Source organism: Pseudochaenichthys georgianus, chromosome 24 (assembly GCF_902827115.2).
Source record: "Pseudochaenichthys georgianus chromosome 24, fPseGeo1.2, whole genome shotgun sequence".
Lineage (NCBI taxonomy): Eukaryota > Metazoa > Chordata > Actinopteri > Perciformes > Channichthyidae > Pseudochaenichthys > Pseudochaenichthys georgianus.
Window position 1 is genome coordinate 31,315,037 of NC_047526.1, and position 24,952 is coordinate 31,339,988.

General features: G+C 41.4%; 2 protein-coding genes across 3 annotated transcripts; one reads left to right on the forward strand and one right to left on the reverse strand.

The window, feature by feature from the left end:
- Window positions 1–3,542: 3,542 nt before the first annotated feature.
- Window positions 3,543–10,975, reverse strand: ccdc25 (coiled-coil domain containing 25). Its single transcript, XM_034076002.1, has 9 exons — window positions 10,803–10,975; window positions 10,578–10,625; window positions 10,244–10,283; window positions 10,044–10,095; window positions 9,818–9,893; window positions 6,155–6,258; window positions 5,795–5,997; window positions 5,395–5,440; window positions 3,543–4,174 (listed from the first exon to the last, which is right to left on the reverse strand). The coding sequence occupies exons 1-9, from the start codon at window positions 10,825–10,827 to the stop codon at window positions 4,145–4,147; spliced, it is 624 nt and encodes a 207-aa protein (XP_033931893.1). The 5' UTR covers window positions 10,828–10,975; the 3' UTR covers window positions 3,543–4,144.
- On the forward strand, window positions 8,916–24,907 carry esco2 (establishment of sister chromatid cohesion N-acetyltransferase 2). 2 transcript variants are annotated; one of them, XM_071201899.1, is made up of 15 exons: window positions 8,916–9,282; window positions 12,597–12,695; window positions 13,158–13,267; window positions 13,797–14,106; window positions 16,447–16,738; window positions 17,369–17,490; window positions 17,635–17,746; window positions 17,828–17,897; window positions 18,008–18,050; window positions 18,261–18,399; window positions 19,102–19,233; window positions 19,794–19,883; window positions 20,051–20,194; window positions 21,394–21,578; window positions 23,894–24,907. In XM_071201899.1, the coding sequence occupies exons 2-15, from the start codon at window positions 12,640–12,642 to the stop codon at window positions 24,024–24,026; spliced, it is 1,938 nt and encodes a 645-aa protein (XP_071058000.1). In that variant the 5' UTR covers window positions 8,916–9,282; window positions 12,597–12,639; the 3' UTR covers window positions 24,027–24,907. The 2 variants fall into 2 exon arrangements, with proteins under 2 accessions (XP_071058000.1, XP_033931980.1); XM_034076089.1 differs by lacking the exon at window positions 8,916–9,282 and adding an exon at window positions 11,285–11,401.
- The last annotated feature ends 45 nt before the right edge of the window (window positions 24,908–24,952 follow it).

Here is a 24,952-nt window from a genome sequence, read left to right on the forward strand (position 1 = left end):
ATGCGTGTTTTCTGAATGGAGATCAGCTAAGCTAACGTTGTATATGCTCCGACCGTCCACACTCACAACAACGGCCTACAGACATAAATAAAGCAGCGACTGTATTCTCCATGACACAGACAGTCTGTGGTTTGTACTTGTTTAACTTCTGTCTAGTTTCTGAACAGATATGAGGAGCTGTGAGCTCTGAGGGCTAACAGCTAACGGCTGATGTTGGTTTTGAGTTTAGCATTGAAGATTCATAATTGTATTTATCCAGCTTATGTCATGTTCCTTCTTCCATATCTAATAAGGTCTATCCTGTAAATTAAACTGGAAGTATGCTCCGTATGTGTGTTTTTAATGTTACATCACTTATTTAAAGGCATCCAGGGGGATTAGCTCAAATGGTAGAGCGCTCGCTTAGCATGCGAGAAGTAGCGGGATCGATGCCCCCATCCTCCAAATCACTTTAGAGTGTAAATAAATAAATGCTCGAACAAAAACAGAAACAATTAAAAAAAAACGGAAACATATTAATAAACATAGGAGGAAACCAAATAATACAAATATGCTTTGATTAACTGCATAAATAAATGTCTATAATACAAATAAAATACAGATGAATACATTTCATACATTTATTTATATATTCTTCTATTTATTTGTTCCTATATTTATTTCCACATGTATTTATTCTTTTATATACTCCCGTATTTAGTCATGTATTTCTGTATTTATTCATATATTTATTTATCCAGCTTAGGCAAGGCAAGTTTATTTATACAGCACTTTTCAACACAAGGCAATTCAAAGTGCTTTACAAAAATGAGAGACATTAAGAGCATAAAACACTTTAGAAACATTAGAAAGCAAAGATAATAAAACATGAATAGCACAGGTTCATGAATAAAAGTTACAGTGCAGTGTGAGATGTGAATAGTTCAATTCAAAGCAGCTTCAAAAAGAAAGTCTTCAGCCTGGATTTAAAAGTAGTCAGAGTTGCAGCGGACCTGCAGGTTTCTGGGAGTTTGTTCCAGATATTTGACAATATCCCGAACCAGATTCTCACATTCCTCTACCCCTAGTCTCCCCGTGAAATGATAGTTATTTTGACAGTTTCCTAACCTTTTGATATTCCTTTCATCCTTCTCTTTCATCCATGTTGCATCCCCAGACAACACAGTTTCCTGTTTTACTGTTACGTGAACCCATCTTTGAACTTTAAACCTCTTTTGTTTTAAATTCCCAGAATTAGGATATTCAAACAGCTTATGTCATGTTCCTTCTTCCATACCTAATAAGGTCCATCCTGTAAATGAAAAGTGATCTGGAGGATGCGGGCATCGATCCCGCTACTTCTCGCATGCTAAGCGAGCGCTCTACCATTTGAGCTAATCCCCCAAGATGCCTTGAAGTCAGTGACGTAACTTTAAAAACACACATAGGCCTTTGGAGAGTACTTCCAGTTTATTCATACATGTATTTATCCAGCTTATGTCATGTTCCTTCTTTCATATCTATCCTGGAAATGAAATACATAAATACATGAATAAATACGGGAATATATAAAATACATGTGGAAATATATATATAGGAATAAATAAATACAAGAATATATATATAAATGTAAGAAATGTATTAATTTGTGTTTTATTTGTATTATAAACTTTGATTTCTTTAAAAATTATTTATGCAGTTAAACAAAGTATATTGGTATTATTTAGTTTACTCCTATATTATTTGTCTAAGTAAATGTTTTCATCCAACTGCACCTTATATTCTATCTCATACCGTTTAAATTTGTACTGCCTTATTGTTCTTGTATTTGTATGGTAATGTTGTATTGTTTTGTAAGCGTACTGTTCAATGTATCATAGGTCCAATTCATAGTCACTTTATATATTAAAAATGTTAGCTTGTATTGTCAAAATTATACTTACACTTTCTGTTATGTGTGATTGCTCCATCAGGAATGCTTGGAATGTTGCTGTACTCTGTGTAGTGACAATAAAGGAATGGATCTATTATATATTTCGGGTTTTGTTCATTTGTTTCTGTATTTGTTCGATAATTTACCCATTTATTCTATTGACTGAAGAAAAGGTGATCTGGAGGATGCGGGCATCGATCCCGCTACTTCTCGCATGCTAAGCGAGCGCTCTACCATTTGAGCTAATCCCCCACGATGCACTTATGAAACTGACGTTAGATCTTATAGTTAACACATAGACTTTGAAGTCTGGTTGATTAGTGTTTAAAGAAGGGGAAAGCCTCTTTGCGTTTGGACTAGAGCAGATCCACCACAATGACTTTTTCACTCATTCACTGTTAGCATCATCATCAACATCACCGTTTCAGACTCTCCTGTCTGAGTCTTAGATGTGTTGATAGTGCCCCCTACAGGAGAGAGGAAATAATAGCTGCAGTAATTGTATATCCTGCAGGTCAACAGTATTTTATTTAACTTCTGTTTGTGTTAGCAATGCATAATTTAATCACCTCTAAGATGTTAGATTTTGTTGGCTATATGAATGTATGTGTTGAATACTTGGAATATTATCTTTTCAATTTACACACGGCATCTATTGCACGTCTGTCCGTCCTGGGAGAGGGATCCCTCCTCTGTGGCTCTCCCTGAGGTTTCTCCCATTTTCCCCTTTAAACTGGGTTTTCTTTGGAAGTTTTTCCTTGTACGATGTGAGGGTCTAAGGACAGAGGGTGTCGTATTGTCATACTGATATTCTGTACACACTGTGAAGACCACTGAGACAAATGTAACATTTGTGATATTGGGCTATATAAATAAACATTGATTGATTGGAAGAGCAAATAACTGCAAACACAGAATATGTGTTCATATGCCTGCTGACAGCAAAGATACGTCTGTAGGTCTAATAAACCAGGGGTGTCAAACACAATTTCATCGCGGGCCACATTAGCATTATGGTTGCACTCAAAGGGCCGGTTGTAAATAAATATACATATATATATAAAATAATGTAATATATTACATTATTGCCTCTCAATTGGATTATTATCGGATAGGATAATAACTTAGTAATTAACTAAGTCTGAAAGCAGAAGTCCAGGGCAAATAATTGCAAGTCTCTTCAGTGCGCATGTCACAAAACAAGATGCATTGTGGGACATGGAGTTTATGGGCCAGTTTAAAGTGGCATGTAACCGTATAATAAATGTATTATATTCTTTGCAAGCTCTTGCGGGGCCACATAAAATGAAGTCGCGGGCCGGATTTGGCCCCCGGGCCTTGAGTTGGACACCCCTGCGTCAACAATGAGAGCTTTAACATCTCAGTGCTGCTGGTCTTATTTAACAAGAATAATCTTTACTAAAAGTCTGTTTACTTGCTTTTAACTGAAGTCATTGACTTCTACAGATGTGTTTAAAGTGGTTCAATAGAAATGCACTTTCTTTTTATTTACTGTGACTGCGATCCAAAGGTTGAGAAAGTACTTTTTTTTAATAATATACATTAATAGTTAAGTGATTTGACAAATTAGATTGTTTCACCTTTTTTAGTGACACATTTCTACAATGGGTAATGATTGTAAACTGTAGTTTATTTGGATTTTTGACATTTAGTTTGACAGAATAATCATTTTGAAGAGCAAGGCCATGGGAAATGTGACCGGCGTTATATAGGAAAGAACAATCATTAGATGTAGACATACATTTGCGTATACATTGTTTAAAATAAACAAAGATCTTTCAGGACACCATGCTTCTGCAGTTAGTGGAGTACATTGAATTGTATTGAACAAATCAGTACATGAAGATGAATGAACATAAAGAACAGACGGGTTTGCAGGGTTATTAAAACATAGGAACAATAGTTTAATCATACATCAACGATCCGCAGCATTTTTGTTGTCCTGTGTTTCCTCGACAGCGTCCTCTCTCATGAAGAGACGCGATGCTTGGTCTGGTTTTGAAAGCAGTGTCTGAACCAATCAGCATGTGGAACAAATCCCCGGCACTGTCCTCTCATTGGCTGCGTTCTGCTTTCCACAAGCAAAAGGGTATCCGTTTGTCTTTGTTGTTATATTTCAATGTCAGTGCAGAGCAACAGCAAGCAGAAGCAGCAGGAGAGGACTGAAGAAGAGGGGGGAATCTGTCTGCTTGCTGCCGGCGTTTAATCCTCTCACATGAAGTCGTCTGAATCATTTCCATCCTGCAAAACAAAAGGCAGAAAACACAACTTAATGCGGTGAAAATGACACAAGCTGGAATCAGATATGTTTGGACATGGTCTCATAACTCTTTAAAACAAAGCGTGTCCATGAATGAAATACACATTTATTTCTTTACATGTATTCTAAATATTAACGGCTTTATTTCTGTTGTTCACTTGACACCATGGGCGTAGGAAGCATCCTAAATGTGGGCGGGGCAATTTGACAGGGCGGGTGGTGAGCTGTGGTTATCAGCCTCTCAGTCTGACAGGAGAGGACTCTCCTCCACCTCTCAGAGTCCTTCACCTCACTGAGCTGTGGTTATCAGCCTCTCAGTCTGACAGGAGAGGACTCTCCTCCACCCCTCAGAGTCCTTTACCTCACTGAGCTGTGGTTATCAGCCTCTCAGTCTGACAGGAGAGGACTCTCCCTCCACCTCTCAGAGTCCTTCACCTCACTGAGCTGTGGTTATCAGCCTCTCAGTCTGACAGCAGAGGACTCTCCCTCCACCTCTCAGAGTCCTTCACCTCACTGAGCTGTGGTTATCAGCCTCTCAGTCTGACAGCAGAGGACTCTCCCTCCACCCCTCAGAGAGTCCTTCACCTCACTGAGCTGTGGTTATCAGCCTCTCAGTCTGACAGCAGAGGACTCTCCCTCCACCTCTCAGAGTCCTTTGCCTCACTGAGCTGTGGTTATCAGCCTCTCAGTCTGACAGGAGAGGACTCTTTAATAACAGCGCCTTATATCCGGGTGCTAGTGGAGCGCGCTCGTGAACTGTTAGCGCCGGAGCCTCGCAGCGTGGAAACTGTGGCGTGCATCATTTTACACAAAACACGCAGCAGGTGTACGGCTCGTGTGTACGGCTCTGAGAATCTGCCCTGGTACAAAGTAGCAGTGAAAACATGGGACGGAGTTTCATTGATTTGGGCGTTCTCCCAATGAGCAAGTGGAATGGATTTGAAGGTGAAGCACTGACACAGCGCTCTACAGAGAGGCCAGTGGAGAGACCGATGCACGGACTTTCCACATAGTAGGGGGTCTAAACTAATCATTTTAAAAGGTGGGGGGGACTTGTCCCACCCTCACATAATGGCTGACATGCTTGACACTGATGTCATATATATATCTGGAAGAAATGAAACACATTTTGACCCAGTCATGAATATTCTAGAGCAGATTCCTTATGTGTTCGATTCATCTCTAAATATAATATACTGACCTCATTAGTCTGCATGTTTTCATCCACCAACAACGAAGTGTAGTGCCTGGAGAGAGAAACCAACACTTAACAAATAAAAAATATATAAATGGAATTAAGTAAAGACTACAAAGTATATAATAGTACAGGTTTAAATTACAAGTGTTTTGTGAGCGTGATCACAGTGTGCAAAAGGTTAACATCCAGGACCTTTAATCACTCGTCATTTCCTGCTTCCTGTTTCCTAAGTCACGGATAACGACCATCAGTGAATGTTAACCTGCACTGATTGAAGTACGTTTTTTTTAAAGAATGTAATTAATATAAGCTGGATAGTGGACAGTAAAAACCACTTTCACTTTTGAATAATAGTGAGAAACCTTTTCACAATGCTAAGATATAGTCTCTTTTGTGGACGTACTTGAGTTCGTCCATCTCTTTTCTCTTCCTCACGTCATCCTTCTCCTTCTTCCTCTCTTCCTGGATCTGAACTTTCTTCTCGTTCCTCTCCTCTCGGTCTCTCGACTCTTTCTCTGCCGCCAGGTCGGGGTATCGTTCGTCTTTAGTTCTCTCCAGGCGGTTTACGATCTCATTCACCTTCTTCTCCACCGCCACGAGCTTCACCTGTAAAACAACCGAACATCAAACCACTTCCATGGCCTGTACGTGGGGGAAAGGGACTGTGATGTAGAAAAGGAATCCTCGTGGTAATGGGCGATAGAAATAAAATATACTTGCTCAAAAACAGCTTGATGTGAAGATGGAGTCTTTGTTTACTGACCTCTTTCTGTCTGAAAAAGCCGATCTGTCCAACGTCCATTTCTCCGGTTTTCTTCAGGTTGGCCCACGGTGTGTAAACCACATTGATGTTGTTCATCTTACATCCTAAGTATACGTGGAAACACAATCAGGTGTCACTTCCAAAAACAGTAGATAACAGGCCATAACAGGATCATTTGTGAGGTTGTTGTTACGCCTGTCGCGATAATCAATAAATTGACTTATCGTACGATAAATAAAAATGGACTTGATAACTTTGCGGAGCTCGATAAATTGCCGTTTACATGCGTGTTTGTTTACGTAAGGATGTGACCAGCTTTTCCCCCGGCGCGCTGTGGCTGCCGGGGGAAAGATGATTAAGTCCAGAGTGTGCCCCTTATTGTGCGTGGGCTCCATGACATGCTGCGTCAGTCCATAGCTATCAAGAACACAAAACAGTTCTTTAGCCCCTCTGTCCTGGGGGTTGTCAACATGGATGTTAAAATCACCAACAATGACTAGACGGTCAAAGTCAATACACACTATCGACAGCAGTTCAGTAAAGTCATCAAAAAAGCGTGCACAGTATTTGTAGTATAAGAAGTCTTCCTGGGAGGGGTTGATTCAGCTGCACTGTTATTTTGTTCAATCCAAGTTTCCGTTAAAGCATAACAGGGATGCAAAGTCATCAGGTATGGAAAAGGTGACAAGGACCCGAGCCCCCCGACCCCACGGAATAACGGCTTTAAAATGAGGAATTACAGGATGTTAGCCGTCAGAACAACTAAAGCAGCAGGTAATAAGAACAGAAACACTAAAGAGTCACATCGAATAGAAATATATAAAAGCATTTATTTTAATTGTGTAGCAGTCAGTTTATAATTTTGGCAGCACTGTTGAGCATTTTGAAAATGTATTTTCATGCCTCTGTGCAAGGCTTAGTCTTTCTATCTGTATACTGGTGTAAAGTAACTAAGTTCATAAACTCAACAAGTACTACTTGGGTACAATTTTTAGATACTTGTACTTTATTTAAGTATTTCAATGTTTTGCTACTTTGTTCTTCTTCTCCACTACAGTTCAGAGGTACATGGTGTACTTCTACTCCACTACATGTATTAAATACCTTTAGTTACTGTACAGATGTGGATGAATGATGTGAAATATAATCAAGTGTTAAATCAGACTGTAGTTCCACCTGGAGTAAATCCACCAGCTACCCTGCAGTCTACAAAGTACTTCAGACTAGCTGCCTCCTTTACCAGCTTTGAGGACACTTTCATGATCAATCATTATAAAACATATCATATATATTATTCTGAAGTGGACCAATCTTCACAATGACTACTTTTACTGTCGCAACTTTCACTATATTTTGATGAGAATACTTTTCTACTTTTACTTGAGGAACATTTTGAATGCAGAATTGTTCCTACATTCTGGTACTTCTACTTTTACTCAAGTACAAGATCTGAGTAATTCTACTTTTACTCAAGTACAAGATCTATACTTATACCACCTCCGTTTATAGCCTATGAAAAAACTATTAGAAAACAAAGGCTAAAGCTAACGTTAGCAGATAGTGACAATGTATGCTAGCTAGCTAGTTAGCTCAACGATAATATTGCGACAGAAACATTTTTCAGTTCACATCACGCTCTGCCGCTCTGACAGGGGGCTCTGCTCTGAACACCGGAACGCCCCGTTCTAACAGCTGTTCACCAGCGGTCCAGTCTGTGCCACAGTGACTCCGGACCACACAGTTAATATTAACGAACGCACCCGTAGGTAATGTAGCTGCTGAAGCTAGACCCTCATACCGGAGCAGCAGAGCCTTATTATACATCCATGAGCAGAGCCGACGGGCAGGAAGACTCGAGCTTCATTATAATATATAAAAAAAGAACACGATGCGTGTCATGATGGCACATAACGGCTCGCGGCCGCAGATTACTCCGGGAATTGGTGCCATCCTGTATCTCCTTCATGTGTTCAGCGATCTCCAGGAGGGGGGGTGAGGGTGAGCGGAGAGAGCTGTGGGGTGAAGGAAGAGCATCCTCAGAGGTGATAGGGGGGGTGGAGACTCCTCCATGTGTCTCATAAGTCTCCCATAATCAGAACATTCCTCAGGCGGGTGCAGTGATACTTCTTCAAGGTTTTCTGAGCGATGTGTTGTGTCTTTCTCTTGTTTTGATTCCTCTTCTCGCTTGTCCTTGGCAGAGCGAACAGATTGATGACGCAGGCAGTTGAATATGTTAGAGATTAACTATTTCACTCCTGACTTGTTCAGGCAAACTCCATTTGCCTTGAAAAGATGTCTGCGGTCTCAGAAAAAGTTAAAGTTGTCAATAAAATGCACAGAATGGTCAGTACAGGCAGTTGAAAGCCACGTGTTCAGTGCAAACAATCTGCTGAATCTCTCCACTCCTCTTCTGACTGGCGGTAGAGGGCCACTGATGAACACCTCTGCATTTAGAGAGCTGGCAGTTTCCAACAGACATTTAAAGTCTTCTTTCAGCACTTCTGACTCTTGTTTCACAACATCATCTGTTCCAATGTGCAGAACCACATTCTTCACAGTCGGATGTTCAGCCCCAATATGCAGGACCTTCTCAGCCAAGTCAGAGACCGCATCCTTGGGAAAACAGAGTACTTTGGTGTTGTTCTTACTACACAGACCTTTTACATCTCTTACAGTAGAGTCACCCACAATCAGAGTCTCAGGCCCAGTCGTTAGCTTTCCCTCTAGCCTTTTACTTTTGGAGCAGCTGTTGGTCCTTACCCAGCTGTGTGAAGAGGACGGGTTATCCAGGTCATCAGATCTCCGGCTCTCGGTCAGCGGAGCGTATCTGTTCTGGATTGGCACACTCGGTGGGAGGATTGTTTGTAGTTCTCCCTTTAGCAGCTGTCCACGGCTGTTTAGGGGTTGAAGAGGCGTCTTCCTGGGTGATAACAATGCAGGCCAGCCGGTCGCATCACACATTTCAGAGCGCTGGGCTCTGCCTATTGTTCGTCCTCCCAAATCCCATGGAAATGATTTACTCTTCGGCTTTGCACCCAGAGAGTTCCAGGGAGGACTAACACTTGTAGATTTATTACCCGGTACACAGCCCACCTGTTCCTTGGAATCCTTGTAGCTGCTAACTAGCTGTGAGTTAGCATGCCCTTTTCCATTCTTTTGCAGCACTGGTAACGTGGTGTCATTCCAACATAGTCCATTCACTTCCACGTTAAATCCCAACCGCTGCATTTTCATTTCCAACACGGCCATCTTCTGTAGAAGTTTGTGGAAGTTATCTGTAGAGAACGGAGGCATGTTGCTGCTAACTAGCTAAATAGCATGCAGTACCAGGCTTTAGCTGTTGCTAGGCCACGCTACTGTAAGACTGAGGCCGTCGTAAAAATATTGAAATATGGCTGAAACCCTCCATCTATTTACGAAGAGTAACTGTCCCAGTGATAAGTTAATGACCAGGAGCCGCTGCTCGAAGTTATCAGAAAAGAAAAATAGGAAAATCAGCATAAAAAAAGTAAACAGAGGCAAGAGCAAGCAGAAAAGCATCTGCAATGTAAGAAAGCAGGAAGTAGTCGATCTTTAGGGATCAGCTCTGATGTTTCTCATGGCTGATACCTGAAGCCAATCATTTTACAAATCAAATGAAATCATTGGGAAGCAGATCTTTACCTTGGATGCTGTTGTTTTTCACCAGCTGTGCACAGTCTATCAGCACCTCGGGGGGAATGTCGTGTATCGTATGACCCTAGAAAAGACAGAGCAATCAGCAGTGCATACGTGCACTAAAGGCATCGGTGTCCATAGACATAGTATTTGGTGGATAGCTAAACCTGTTGAGAATCACCATGACTAACTTACAATTCAGTATTTCAGGTTGATTGTGTTGCATCTTTACCTGTGGCAGTCTCAGATAAACATGAGCCGAAGACAGTTTGTCCACATGAAACCTGGAGGTGGAAAAACAATAATCAACAACTTGTAATATTCCTATTGATATTTCTGTTGGTTGTGCTTTAATATGGTTTATAATGAGATATTAAATTACATTTTTTGCAGAACAGTTAAACAAGCACTTAAAATACACTGAAGTCTCACCAGATGTCTTCAGGCCATCCGTACTTTATTAGATCCTCATCTGCAAAAACCATATCAGCAAGTTAGAGGTGATCTGGATCCTTTGTGACCCATTGCAATAACTAGCTCAACAAAAACAGGCATAGCATAAGACACATGTTACTATTAAGTAGCAATAAGGGGACCGTGTGTGTGTGTGTGTGTGTGTGTGTGTGTGTGTGTGTGTGTGTGTGTGTGTGTGTGTGTGTGTGTGTGTGTGTGTGTGTGTGTGTGTGTGTGTGTGTGTGTGTGTGTGTGTGTGTGTGTTTGTGTGAAGGAGAGATTTAACGATAGCTTACTTATCATATTTACTTACTCTCATATTTGTCTTTTCCCATGTAGATTGTGTACTGAGGGTTCACCACTGAGAGAGAAATAACACACCGATAGTTACTGCATGAAATGTTGTTATATATGCTAGCACAACACTCATAAAAGGCACAAACAAGAGTCACATTAAATGATAATTAAAGCTTTGTAAAGTGTTGGCTAGCAGGCTACTAGCTAGCATCGCTGCTAGCTCTGCTGTGGTTTTACTCACCGGCACTTGTGAAGTAAAACACCATCTTAGATAAATTAAAAAACGTGCCACTTAAATATGAATAGTGAGCGTTTATATTTTGAAAGCTAAAACAGCTAATTATGGACACAAACAATCTGTTTTCCGACTGATCGTGGCTGCTGTCACTTTTCGCGTGCAGAAGTTGACCCGGGAAGTTGTTAGTACTAGACAGGAAGTATCCAATTGGTTTTACAAAATAAAAGCGGAACATTCTTTAAATGTGCCAATGTTGCAATTTTTAAGTTACCTATTGAACTTCTAAGTCATTCAAATTCCAAAAAAGCTGCCTTTCATAAATTAAATTCAGTTCCTCTTCTTCATCATAAAACGCTACTCCATTTCTAAACAGGTCTCTTTTACTTTGAAGGCAATGACCGGAATTTTCGACAGGTTTTTACTGCGGTAACTTCACTAACAAGACATAGTGTTTCCGTTTCCGGTTTATCTGGTTACGGTTTTTTTAAGAGTGGCGCGCTGTTCAAAACACAGAGAAGAAACGCGGGGAGAAGAAGCAGCAACGCAAACATTATACCGACATTTATTGCTTTCTCTATTGCGACATAAACGTTTTCGATAAGGTATTTAACTGGTGTTTTATGTAGCGTATGTTGTGTTTAATACGTTGTTTGTTTCTCCTCTAAATGACGCATAAACGTAAAGTGACGTAAGCTTGTTACCATCAAACTGTCTAAAGTTTGACGGTATTTATGTATAATCTCTAACTCACAAGGAAACAAACAGGTTAAACTTGGTATACATCGTCGTGTTAGCTTGTGTGTATATACGCAGTCATTTTTGTAGAAGCTAGTCATCCCGCCAATTATCCACTCATCTCCACTTTAACTAACATGTCACGCTAAACTAACCTTAATGTGGAGCTTAATGCACATTTATGCACAAACACAATGAAATGATGTTGTCACGTCAAATGCAAATCAGTAATCAAAATCTATTAATAACCTCGGTGTAGTTTACCGGGTTGTCCGACCTACATGCACCACACACTGCTTTCCCCCCTTTATTCAGGACATAGGTACATATACATAGAAATATAAAGAAAATAGGGATTAAAACGAAAGGTAACATTTCAAGTAAAATATTTATCAATTACACATTTGGTTTTGCATGCTTTCTTATTTTCATAGGAAGTGAAAATGTAAAAAGTTGGGTTTAGGTTCATTTCTTCTTGTGAATGGGACATTTTCCCACTTGCAGTGCCACTGAGAAGGTCACGCTTAACTTCAGCTTAACGTGTGGCAATTTAACGTCAACACACAAAAATAACCCATAGAGTTTATCTATTTGAACAGCTGCTAGTTGTGTGCATTGTTTACAGCAGCAAAGTGGATAATGCAACAACAGGTGGCATCAGTATAAAGCAAGATAGTAGAAGTAGAAACAGACAAACTGGTTATTTACAGTTATCGCACATATTAAATACTTATATTGCATAGTTTGGTATTTGTAATTTGTTTCAGTTGAATTATACTTAAGGTTCAGGGTAATCCACTGTTAAAAACAAACTGTTCACGTTTTTTTTCTCCAATAAATGGATGTTTTCAAAGTCAATAAATAAAAGCATTTAATAATCGCAATTACAATTATTGACCCAAATAATCGAGATTATGATTTTTGCCATAATCGAGCAGCCCTAGTCGTGATATCACAAATATGTTACAGGGTAAATATGTTTACCCCTTTTCTAGTTGTGTTGATAAAAAGAAAGCCGTTACATTTTGATGCTGAAAGTTGTGCTATTTTATTTGACTCTAGATCGGCTAATCTTACACTGTGTGTGTCGGTGAGGTTTGTGAAGATGAAGTCCATGACCACGAGGAAGAGGAAGCTCGCCTCCCTGGACTCTGACAGCAGGTGAACACACTGGGCTTAGGCAGTTTGCTATTTGGACCAACACTCTTGTATCATAACAACACTCAGCCCAAGTAACCGTAAACATTTATTAATATACTGGGTGTCCTTTTGTGCTCTATACATTTGTTTCACATATTTGAATTGTTTGTTGTCATTTTCCTCGTATAACCAACTACATGCTGCATTGATTTGAATCTAAAGAGAAGCCTTGTGAAAGCTGCTGTATATGTGGCCCTTCCTTGCTGTTTCTCTTCCATGACTCTGGCCGTTTCTCAATGTCGAGTGAAGCTACCGCAGAGCCACTATCTATACTACGTCATCGAGTGGCGCCGAAGGACTGTTTAAATGCCCAGCATTCGGCGCCACTCGATGACGTAGTATATTTGAAATAGTGGCTCTGCAGCAGCTTTACTCGACATTGAGAAACGGCCCCAGACTGACCTTCTTTTTCCTCAACTCCAGTCACCCGGCCAAGACTGCTGTGAGGCCGGATGTGTGCGAGACCCCTCAGTCTCCGACCAAGAAGAGGCCAGTCAGTCCCTCTCCACAGAAATCCCCACGCAAAGCAGCAGGTAAGGGGGAAGGCATTGTTTCGTTAGTATCTCCTGGGAGCAGATGGGTCTGGTTGAAGTCTTAAACAAGGCGTTATAATAGTAGAATTAGTACCAGGGCTGCAACTTGTATATTTTCTATATAAACTTAACACAAAAAGTAAGGAAATGTGTGGTTGGTAGATGATTTCTGTGTTGTAACAATGTTTTTTGGCAATAAATGTAATACCGTTGGAAAGCCTGTCTTCTTACCTTTTCTAATGGTGCCACGTTTGTGAGGAACAAGCATTTGTGGGATGAGCAGCAGAGCTGAGTATGTGGGTTGCACCAATACAAAATGTGACGATGCCAAACAGCAGCCAATCGCCGGTCTCGTTCGGCTGCCAGGAGATTTGTCACGTTTTTCAATTTCCTTACATTTTGTGTTACTTTTTTATCTATATTTTCTATATTAATCGATGAATTGACTTTCTCTAAGGCATTCTAGAAAATAGAGGCAAGCAGGAGATCTGAGTTGCTCCTCTTTTCACCTATCTATCATCTCTTCTAGGATCTCCTGCCAAATCACCTCGTAAATCTCCGTTCAAGCCTTCCATGATTACGAGCTCCTTCTATGGCCAGAAGAAGCCCCTCTACCTCACTCCACTGGAGAGGAAGGTGATAAAAGACTTGCCTTCGCTTCCTCGTCCTCTTCCTTCCTCTCCTTCCCTGGAGAAAAAGAAACCACCGAAGAAGAGAATTGTTAAAGGAGGCGGCAAGCAGAAAAAAGTGGTGTTAGGATCTAGTAATGCTGGGAAGGCGTTTACCAAAGGCTACACGACGTCTCCAAGGAAGATCAAACTTCCCACACTCGGCAGCAGGTTCGTCTCCAAGTCAAAGTCCAGTAACACCTGCTGCAGCTTTCTGACACCTCGTGCAGTTAGTTGTAGGGATGGGGATCGTTAAGGTTTTAACGGTACTACTACTTTTATCGATCCGGTCTTTTAACGGCACTCTTATCGGTTCTTTTGGAGAGAAAAAATAATAAGGTAAATTAACTTAACAAATTGTGAACAAAATTAACATTGCTTATTATTTAAATAAAATAAATAATATTTCACATCAAAAGAAACAACAATGTTTTAACAAATGGTATTAAATAATCTGATGACAGAACTGTAAACAGAATAGCTGAAACTTTAACAAACTAAATAACTCAGTTTCCTCTAATCATAAACCCATGTTTATATAATGGAGTTAACTCTGTCTTGCTGCTAGCATACATAACACCTGAGGTGGAAACGTTCCTCGTGGACGGGGCTACAGAGCTGCTAGAAAGACAGTCCTCCGTCTGGACGTGGAGCACTTTTGATAAATGTTTAGACAAACTGCTCGTGTTACCGCCCTGACATGCTAAACTCTTATTGCACTTTAGGTAACGAGCATTGGGTGCAACAACTAATCGATTAAAATCGATTACCAAATTAGTTGCCAACTAATTCAGTCGTCGATTCGTTGGTGACGTCATCACGTGTGTTTTACGCGCCGTTAAGCTCCAACGTTATTGGTCTTTTTATCGGTACAGGAGACATTTAAAATATATATGTCATGTATTATTGCTACATAAACATTATCTCTCAGTCTTAGTGTCGCCAACTCGTTTCTAATATGCAAAAGACAAACAAATGCGTCTATGATGTGTTTTCGATCAGACGAGATCTCTCCCCGTCTGTGTGCGAGGGGGCGGGGCCGTTTACACACACGCGGCTGCTCCATGCAGCAACACACTGCGGAGAGAAGCGCTCCGAGGTGTTGTTAAACTTTACCCGTCTCGATGTGGACAATGCTCGTTGCCCAAAGTGCAATCAGTTCAGCATGTAAGGGCGGTAACACGAGCAATGTGTCTAAACATTTAGCAAAAGTGCTCCACGTCCAGACGGAGGAATGTCTTTCTAGCAGCTCTGTAGCCCCGTCCACGAGGAACGTTTCCACCTCAGGTGTTATGCATGCTAGCAGCAACACACGGAGCTAACTACATGATACAAACATGGGTTAATGATTAGAGGTAACTGAGGTATTTATTTAGTTAAAGTTTCAGCTATTCTGTTTACAGTTCTGTCATCAGATTATTTAATAAAACACTGTTTCTTTTGATGTGAAATAATATTTATTTAATTTAAATAAAAAGCAATGTTAATTTTGTAAACAATTTAAGTTAAAGGTGGGGTAGGTAAGTTTCAGAAACCGGCTCGAGATACACTTTTTGTTATATTCCATGGAATGCTCTTAACATCCCGATAGCAATGAATATCTGAAGTGCTTTGACAACAAATCCATAAAAAAATGTCATCCGTCATCTTTTCTCCGGTTGTGTATTTTCAAATTCTAGCGATCTCGAGCCGGTTTCTCAAACTTACCTACCCCACCTTTAATTTAATAATATATGTATTTTTGAATCAAGTATTCATCTTTATTGTCTTCATTGTTAGTTTCCACATGCCTAAAACAACCTCAAGCTAAATCTAAAAGTTGACGGCTAAATCAGAGCGTTTGAGAAATTGTGCAAGGCGTACAGTAATAGTCCGAATAGTCGATTAATCGTTTCATGAATCGATAGATTAATCGATTATCAAATGAGTCGTTTGTTGCAGCCCTAATCGAGACGGGTAAAGTTTAACCACACCTTGGAGCGCTTAGTTCTCTCCGCCGTGTGTGTGTGTGTGTGTGTGTGTGTGTGTGTGTGTGTGTGTGTGTGTGTGTGTGTGTGTGTGTGTGTGTGTGTGTGTGTGTGTGTGTGTGTGTGTGTGTGTGTGTGTGTGTGTGTGTGTGTGTGTGTGTTGCTGCATGTAGCAGCTGCGTGTGTGTAAACGGCCCTGCCCCCTCGCACACAGACGGGAGAGAGATCTCTCGTCTGGATTGGAAAGATCGAAAATACTAAAAATAATTATAGATGCATTTTGTTGTCTTTTTGCATGTTAGAAACGGAGTTGGCGAAACTAAAACTGCAATATAATGTTTGTGTAGCAATAATACACGAGATATGTTTTACATGTCTCCAGTGCCGATAAAAAGACCGATAACGTCGGAGCTTAACGGTACCACGGTCTTTAATAATTCAGCCCCGGGGCCCGGTACCCATCCCCAGTTAGTTGGAAATCACAAGTGTAGTTTTAATTATAATTTCCCTTTTTATTCTGTTTCTGCTTCATTTCTTTGAATAGCTTCTCTGCTAAACCGGCCTCCACTACACCCAGCGCTCCCGTCAGCTTCCCTAAGCCAATAGAATTGAGGAAAGCGTTCACCATCACTTTCAGCAACCTGAAGCCCAAACCCAAGATCTTTGTTGGAGCTGCTTTCTTCGGTACAGGGAAGAAACCCAAGTCCATGTACAAGAAATCTGCACCGAGGTCCAAGCCAGCTTCGGTGAAAAGCAAAGCTGTCCCGCTGCAGACAACGACGGAGAAGCCAAAGCCAGCTGCTCCGGTGCTGAAGCAACAGAAACATCCTGAGGAGGTGAGAGCAGACCCTAGATCTGTTCACAGCTTGCAACTTTGTTCATTATGACAATAAGCAGTATTGTATTCCACTGTTGTCCACTTCTACATAATTACATCTAGTTATGTAATCTTATTCCATTTCACGTGTGTGCACATCGTTTACTTATTTCTGTATTAATTGCACATTAGTCACTTAGTTTAGTTTTTTATTTGTCCATAGTGTCGTGGACAGTCCCCGTTGATCAGCTGTCACAGAAAGCCGTAAATGGGGCAGCTTTAGCCGACATTGCTCATTTCCAGCTGTTGTCTCCGGCCAGATGATAATGGACATCCTTATAATCACAATATATCAACAGCATTGCTTCAACATTCTCCTGCATTACCTTCTATAGTCTTATATGTGTGTATTTCCCATTGCTGGAGGAGCCTCAAAAGAAAGCCCTCGAGTCCTCAGCCCTTGAGTCCTCAGTGGACCTACTGTTAAAGTTGATGAATCATTATTGAGATTCAAAACTAACTAGGGGCTTGAGGCGTGTACTAGTTAAGACACAAACATTAGTACATCAGTTTTTACAATGGTATTTGTACACATCTTCAGGAGCATATATTGTCTCCGGCTGCTGTTAACTTATCGTGTTTCCTGCAGACGGCCGTCCCTCCGGTCGCGACAGAAGACATCGAGCCGAGCGCCAAACAGAGACCAAAGTTTGACCCGTTAGACTGGATGGACTCCTTTTCCGAAGAGCCTGAAACTCCAGAGCCATTCGGGTACTTTAGTCGTGACGCTAACATCGCACCATTTGTGCATCATCGAATGTTTGGGTGTCCTGTGACCAAATGAGTAACTAGGCTACGGAGTGGGTAGAAAACCATTGTTCTAGGTCTTCAACATCCTTCATCTTCCTCCTGCAGCTCTCCTAAAATGCTGTTTGACGCGTATGGGATCACCAAGGAGCTGTCGATCGTGTTGTCCAGGACTCCAACAGCAAGTCCCGCCTCCACAGCCTCATCCCTCAGTGTTCAGGTACAGAAGAGACATTGGAAATTCAATGTTGATTTGTCCATTTATTTTTCATGAACAAAAGCTCATTGTGTTGCACTCTAGTTCCAGGATGGAGGCCCTAAGCCCGTGTTAGACCTGAGTGATATAAGTCCTGCTGCTAGCCCACCCAAAGGTACACGCATACCCACACACACACACACACACACGCACACAGTTGTTAAAAGTACCACAGTTCGATATATGTTGCTTTATTTTAAATATATAATTGTGTTTTCTCCACAGATGCTGCGGGGGTGTATCCCATCTTTGGCTCTGCCTCCAAAAGGTGAGACGGTCTGTTTAGTCGTCAGTCGTGAAAAAAAGAGAGATTACTTTTGTGAGAAGAAGGGAAATTTGCACAGCATAAAACAAAGTTAAGCTTTGATGTTCTGGTGGATGTTCTTCCCACATGTTATAGATGTATCAGCCTTTGCCGTGCATGTTGCATTGACCCACTACAATTCCAGTGCATCTTCTGTTATTGGTTGTCGTGCAGGTTAAGAAATGCAGCCCTGCGGCCCCCGGTGTCCTGCAGCACCCCCTCCGCCCCGACGGCATTACTGAGTACTCCTGCAGTCAAAGAGCGACCTGTTCGCAGGAGGAAGGAGAAACAGGACGACGACCAGCTCATCATCGTACGTTTCTGTTTACATCTTTAAGAGGAGGGGCACTTTGTAAATGGATCTGGCAGCTAGAGCGTGCAGCTTTTCTGTGTTAGAGTTTTACTCGCTACAGGGTGCACTTTGAGGGTTTGCGACTCTGCAGACCGTTCACATGCAGAAAAACCTTCATAACACAAGGGGACGGGTGATAACCGGAACAGCATGACTGTTTTGGACGTAATCTGGTCGGTGTTTACATTAGCATCGCTAACACTCAGAGCTAACCTGCACTGGAGAGCATGTGTGTGAAGAAGCAGGAAGTAGAAAGGAACTCACCTTGTGGTATAACCGGCAAGAGAGAAAGCCTTTGAGCTCCATACTGTTTCAGATCCTTGATAATCCATGATATGGCGTTTCATCACGGCAGCATTTAGTTTAGACGGTAGCTGCCGGGTCCCGCGTGAGCTCAGACCCCTCCTTTTTTTTTATCAATTTTTTTTCTTACAGCTTTATACCCAAATCAGCACTTTTGAAACAGGAAGTGGAATAGAGGGATATGAGGCATGGCTAGAATGGGTGATCCGTTTGGTATTTTGAGCAAAACACTTCATAGACATGTTTTTTATATATCTGAGACCGAGATGCTATTACTTAAAAATAGCATGATAGGTGACCTTTAAGTGTATTTTTCTTTTTGCGTGTTCACTCGATGGTTCTCTCCATGTCCCCGCTCAGGACGCAGGTCAGAAGCAGTTCGGAGCGACGACCTGCAGCTCCTGTGGGATGGTGTACAGCTTGGACAACCCGGAGGACAACTTCCAACACAACCAGTTCCACCAGCGCTTCCTCGAGTCCATCAAATATGTGGTAAAAATGTCCATTAATCTCCGACTGAACTTCGACACCTCGCTATGCGCTGATGGCACATTGTCTCTTTTACAATTCTTCATTTAGAAGACAGTTGAGAACATTGAACATTTCACCAGTTACAATGAAATATAGTTACAGTTACAGGGAGGAGTAAACCTTTGCAATAAGGGAACGGTAAACATTGAAACCCTCCCCTTCTCATTGTCCTCTGTTTTCCGATGTGCATCTTATACAATGTTCACAAACTTTACACAATAACAAAAGGGATGTTTCGTAACAGGGGCGTAATTGACATAGTGAGGGACAATCAAGTGGTTATTTTAAACGCAATAGACCTGTAGCAGTCCTAATTAAACTGCTCTATGATCTGATAGGGACTACTTTCTTATCTTACTTGAACCGTTTACTGTCCCTTCAGTCTTTTCTCTTTTGTTGCCACTGCAATAGTAGCTTGTTTTTATGTTAAGTAGTTTGTTATTTTTACACACTTCTTCTGCCAAGACTGACTTTGTTTCACGTGAACAAAACTACAGCTTCTTCTCTCGGTTGTGTTTCAGGGCTGGAAGAAGGAGCGCGTCGTTGCAGAGTTCTGGGATGGAAAAATCATCCTGGTTATGCCGGGCGATCCCAAATACGCCATCAAAAAGGTTTGGAGTTCAACTTATTTCTCCACTTTAAGTCCGAGAAATCCCATCAGTCAGACATCTGGCTGCTGGGAATGGCACACGTGAAGCTGGTGGGAATGTTTTCACCTTTTTGTTGTGCGGACTTGTTTCTCCGCTCGTTCTTCCTCACCACGTGTGTTTGTTTTCAGGCGGATGACGTTCGACATGTAGCGGATAGCGAGTTGGGTTTCCAGCAGCTGACTCTGAGCAGACCGACGCAGGCGAAGACGTACCTGTTCATCAACTCTGAGCGCATGGTGGTGGGCTGCCTCGTCGCCGAGCCCATCAGACGGGTAGGGCTGCAGGAGTGTGTGTGTGTGTGTGCGTGTGCGTGTGCGTGTGCGTGTGCGTGTGTGTGTGTGTGTGTGTGTGTGTGTGAACATGTGTGTGAAACGGGCCGAAAGACAAACAAACATATCTTAGTAAAAGCCTTGATTTGCAGCCATCATATTTGCAAATAATGCAGAGTTAAGTATAACAAGTTTGGAACAGGGTATTGTATATATTGATTGTTGTGCTTTTATTTATGTATTAATGTGTCTGATTGTGTATATATAGGATATATATATATATTAGGGCTGTCAAGTTAACGCGTTAATAACGAGTTAACGGAAACAAAATTAACGCCACTAATTATTTTAACGCGATTAACGCATGTATATTTGTGTCCTCGGCCGCCCCGTAGTTTCAGAGCGCATCGAGTTTAAAATACCGCCTACAAGCTGATGCTGACAGCTTGGGGCAGACCACACTTCCACGCTCACCGGCAGGCACCGACTGGCCATCGGGAGGACCGGGAGAGACCTTACGTGTATTGTTGTTGTTAGCATCTGGTGCTAGCTAGCTGCGCTAACGGATATAAGGAGCCGTTTAAATGAAAACAGAGGAGCGACATTTCGCCGACAACTGCGCCGAGCACTTGACTTGATGCAGGAAGCAGACAGCGGGACATTGTAGGAGAAGTCAGCACACTCAGCACGGATAGACGTAACATGATTGCAGCGTCCAGGCAGCTCCCGTTCGAGCATATGCCTTGAGTTGCACATAGCTCCAACGATCCATCACAGTGTCTCTACGTGCGTGCGTGCGCACACGCGCGCGCACACGCGCGCACACACACACACACACACACACACACTGTATTGTATTATTGTATGAGAGGTTCCAGGTTGAATTGAGGCGAATATTTGTAATGTTCAGAGGTTGTGTTTAATATTCATGAGAATATGTGTCATTGTTCAAATGATAATAAACATTAGCATAAAGCATATTTGTCCACTCATATGTTGATAAGAGTATTAAAAACTTGAAAAATATCCCTCTAAGGTACATTTAGAACAGATCAAAAACGTGCGATTAACTATGGACAATCATGACCTTTTGCATCATTTTTATACTTTCACTGAGAACACTCCAATTCCCTTTGGGTAGTGACTTTTCAACCCTTTGCAGTTAACTGTTAGCCTAATTGCTCCTTGGTGTGTCTCCTCAGGCGTACAGAGTGCTGGAGCAGCCGGAGCATCACAAAGACATGACGAAGGACGACTTCATGGAGCGACACCGCGCCTGGTGCTGCTCCACCGTCCCCGAGCAGGCTCTCTGTGGGATCAGCCGCATCTGGGTCTTCAGCCTGGCCCGACGGCAGGGCATCGCCACACGCATGCTGGACACCGTCAGGTACAACACCAGTCTCAAAGGTCACCTATTGTGCAAAATCCACTTGTTCATGTCTCTTCTACATCAACATGTGTCCCCTCTTCTTCATGTCTCTTCTACATCAACATGTGTCCCCTCTTCTTCATGTCTCTTCTACATCAACATGTGTCCCCTCTTCTTCATGTCTCTTCTACATCAACATGTGTCCCCTCTTCTCCATGTCTCTTCTACATCAACATGTGTCCCCTCTTCTCCATGTCTCTTCTACATCAACATGTGTCCCCTCTTCCTCATGTCTCTCCTACATCAACATGTGTCCCCTCTTCTTCATGTCTCTTCTACATCAACATGTGTCCCCTCTTCTCCATGTCTCTTCTACATCAACATGTGTCCCCTCTTCTTCATGTCTCTTCTACATCAACGTGTGTCCCCTCTTCTTCATGTCTCCTCTACATCAACATGTGTCCCCTCTTCTCCATGTCTCTTCTACATCAACATGTGTCCCCTCTTCTCCATGTCTCTTCTACATCAACATGTGTCCCCTCTTCTTCATGTCTCTTCTACATCAACATGTGTCCCCTCTTCTTCATGTCTCTTCTACATCAACATGTGTCCCCTCTTCTTCATGTCTCTTCTTCAGCAATATGTGTCCCCTCTTCTTCATGTCTCTTCTTCAGCAATATGTGTCCCCTCTGTGTAAAGAGATTCTGAAAGTTTCAGGAACAAAGATTCTCTCTCTTTTTGTCCTGATCCATTTATATTAGGGCTGTCAAACGATTACAAATGAATTAATCATGATTAATCACCATTCAAACTATGTCCAAAATATGCCATTTCTTTATGTATATTGTTGGGAATGGAAAGATAAATGAAAGAAGGCGGATATATCCATTTAACATACAGTATGTATGTTTATTATAACATTGTTCTGCGTGTCAAAATGAAAGACAGCCCACACACCTATCAATCATCAAACCGTGGGGTCTTAATTCATTACGTGTTGATTTCTATCAACACGTAATGTTGTATATAGAGGTGTGCTACCGCAAAGGTATTCTCCGCGGGGACTTCCTGCAACAACACCACGCCGTGATCTTGATTCTGATTGGCCAGAAGACATTATCAAAGATGTTCTATTAAGAAGACAATCACTACGTGAGAAAAGTTTTCAAAACCGTTTCTAGTCTTCGGTATTTCCAGACAAGTGGCTGCTGAACTCAATCTTAGTAACGGCTGTCTGTGCCATTTACTCCGAGTTGGCGGACTTTATTTTGCTTACTTTAACTTCTTTTTTCATGGTGGGGCTAAGCCATTTCTTGGTATGGCTGTAGCCTACCCCAGCCATACCGTGGCGCTGCCACTGGTGGGATGTATGGGGCGGGCCATTCTGCGCATGCGTTAAATGCATTAAATATTTTAACGCAATTAATTAAAAAAAAAAATAACGCCGTTAACACGATCATTTTGACAGCACTAATTTATATAAAAACCTGATCAGATTTTGGCCACTTTATGATGTCATAACGATGTTTTGGCTTGTGTAACCATTAGCCAATCACCAACCAAGGTAACCCCCCCCCCCCCCTTATCACCTGAATCTCCTCTAGAGCACCAATAGGCGCATTCACACTGCGGTACTTTTCCCACAAAGGTTCATGCGAACTTAGTTAACGAGTGGAGGACAGAGGAGGCTCTTAAAGAAGAAGTTACAGGTCTGTGAGAGCCAGACATCTTGTTTGTTTGTAGGTGACCAAATACTTATTATACCGAGGAATTTACCAATTAATTCATTAGAAATCCTACAATGTGGTTTCCTGGATTCTTTCCCCCCATTCTGTCAGAGTTGAAGTGTACCTAGGATGAACATTACAGGCCTCATCTTTTGAAGTGGGAGAACTTGCACAATTGGTGGCTGACTAAATACTGTCTGAGATCTATAATATATTGATGAAAAACAGTATAATAGGGGATCTTTAATGTCTTGTTTCTTAATTAATAATGGGTAATGATTTAAATCTGTAATGTTGAGAAATAACCTATTGTTTATAAATGTGTCTTTGTAGCCATTTCTAAAACCTTTAATTCAGTTAACAAGTAAAAGTGAGTTGTTCAAAAAGTCAGGAGTTTACCACATGCTCGCTAATATTTCTCCTCTTTTAAATTAATTACATTTAATTGATAACTGCTTGTTTAATTTGTGTAGCTCTGGTTATGATACAATTGTTGTTTTGAGGGTCAAAAAGAAATGTTAAATGTCATTAATAAACCATCCTTACACGGACAACCTGACACTACTTTAAAAACATGGTTCTTCCCTTTTCCTTGTTTTCTTAAAGGAGCACCTTCGTGTACGGCAGCCACCTCACGAAGCAGGAGATCGCCTTCTCCGACCCGACACCTGACGGCAAACAGTTTGCTACAAACTTCTCCAACACACCGACCTTCCTCGTTTACAACTTCATCGCATGAAGGAAAAAGCTTGAGGGTGCATTACTGTTTGAACTCTCACGTTTCATGAGTATTGCTTATTAATACACCTTCCGGCAATCGTTAAATTGTCTTTCATCGACAAAGCAATACTTGTTCAGGTTCTTATGTGGACGAGGCGTTAGATTGTATTGAAGAGTGTTTAAGCTTCAGATGTTTAGTTACGATACGTTCTGTGTTCAGGATTAAAGCAACACTTCACCCACAAAATCTTCATCTGTAGTCGCCCTGCATCTGAAAGGTCTTTTCTGGAAAACCTCCACATTGAGTACAGAAAATCGATGCAGTTTAATCAAAGGTTTTTTTAATAAAGTCGTGTGCGCATTTGGACCTAAAGTTACTATTTTTAAATTGCTCTTTTAGATATGAAAGTCATTTTAAATCTGATAAGTGTTGCTGCTAGACAGATGACATTTAATACTTTCATCAATACTTTCTGGGTTATTTTAGAGCACTTTGCCACAGTGGAGGCATGTGAGATGAACAAAGTGTGCTTGAAATATTCAGGAAAACATGGAGTTTTAATAAGTCAAAGGACATTTAGTGGGTGAAGTATGTTAATGATGCGCCTGTTATCGCTCAGTATTTATGTTCTGCTGTTGAATGTGTATATTGGCAGTGTTTTGTATTCAGATGTTTATATTCTGCTTAATGAGCAGCTTGAAATGGGCAGGGACTGGAAATATTTTCCATTTTTGTATCAAAGATACCAAGAGGCCTCCTTTTTATACGTTTTTCCTTTTTAATGGTACTTCCAGTTGGACGTTTTTCTGAATGTTAGGAAGGAACATGTTAATAGACCTGTTTGAGATGTGGAGGCCATTCTACTTTGTAAATATATTAATAAACATTGCCTAAAATTGTTTGACTGTTTTTATACACTAACCAGGGTGTCCTCGGGGTCTTAA